Here is a 720-nt window from a genome sequence, read left to right on the forward strand (position 1 = left end):
AGCCGTGTATCTATGACGTCAGCATCAGCCACGCCACATCAGTGCTGATGCTTGTCATAGTTTGTCTGTGCAGCATCGTCATTGTCACCATCTACTCGTACATGATGCTGATCGCTAGACAACATATGAGGCGCATCCAGCCGCTGAGTGGAGCCGGCGGTCCGCAAGAGGAAGCTGCAGAGAGTCACGCCTTCTATACCGCTCTCGTCAAGCATCTGAAGCTGGCGAAGACGTTCGGCATTGTCGTCGGCGCCTTCCTCGTCTGCTGGACGCCGTTCTTATTGATGATGGCTTTGAAGCTCGCTGGCATCCGACACGAGCTGCTGGATCTACTGCGTGGAGTCGGCTTCGTGCTGGCATACTGCAACTCCTTCATGTACTTCTTGATATATGCAGGGAGGAGTAGCCAGTTTCGCTTGGCGTTCTGCGCAGTGTTGCCCTCGTGCCGACACTAGCATTTTACGCTGGCGACGCTTACGTATTATGTACTGAAAGATATTAGGGTTCAGATGAGTATAATTATGTTTGCTTGTGTTTCTATATAATATGGCGAGGTCACGTGAATGCAGACGAAATGTAGTTAGATGCAGAGCCGGGTCGATACCTTTACGAGTGCGTTTCCCTTTATATATGTACTTCGTTCCCTCTCTATTTCACTTCATATAGCCTTTTTCCTTCGTTCTGTACCTTTTCCTCCCCTCCTGCCTCACCTTCGCCACT

At 50.3% G+C, this 720-nt stretch overlaps 1 protein-coding gene across 1 annotated transcript; it reads left to right on the top strand.

The window, feature by feature from the left end:
* Positions 1-73: 73 nt before the first annotated feature.
* Positions 74-376, top strand: LOC106820465 (melanocortin receptor 4-like; the record flags this gene model as incomplete). The annotated part of the gene is made up of 1 exon (XM_014824981.1): positions 74-376. A coding segment is annotated over one exon (303 nt), but the record flags the coding sequence as incomplete, so codon positions are not given.
* Positions 377-720: the final 344 nt, after the last annotated feature.

This window comes from Priapulus caudatus, unplaced genomic scaffold (assembly GCF_000485595.1).
Source record: "Priapulus caudatus unplaced genomic scaffold, Priapulus_caudatus-5.0.1 Scaffold13677, whole genome shotgun sequence".
In the NCBI taxonomy this organism is placed as follows: Eukaryota; Metazoa; Priapulida; class Priapulimorpha; order Priapulimorphida; family Priapulidae; genus Priapulus; species Priapulus caudatus.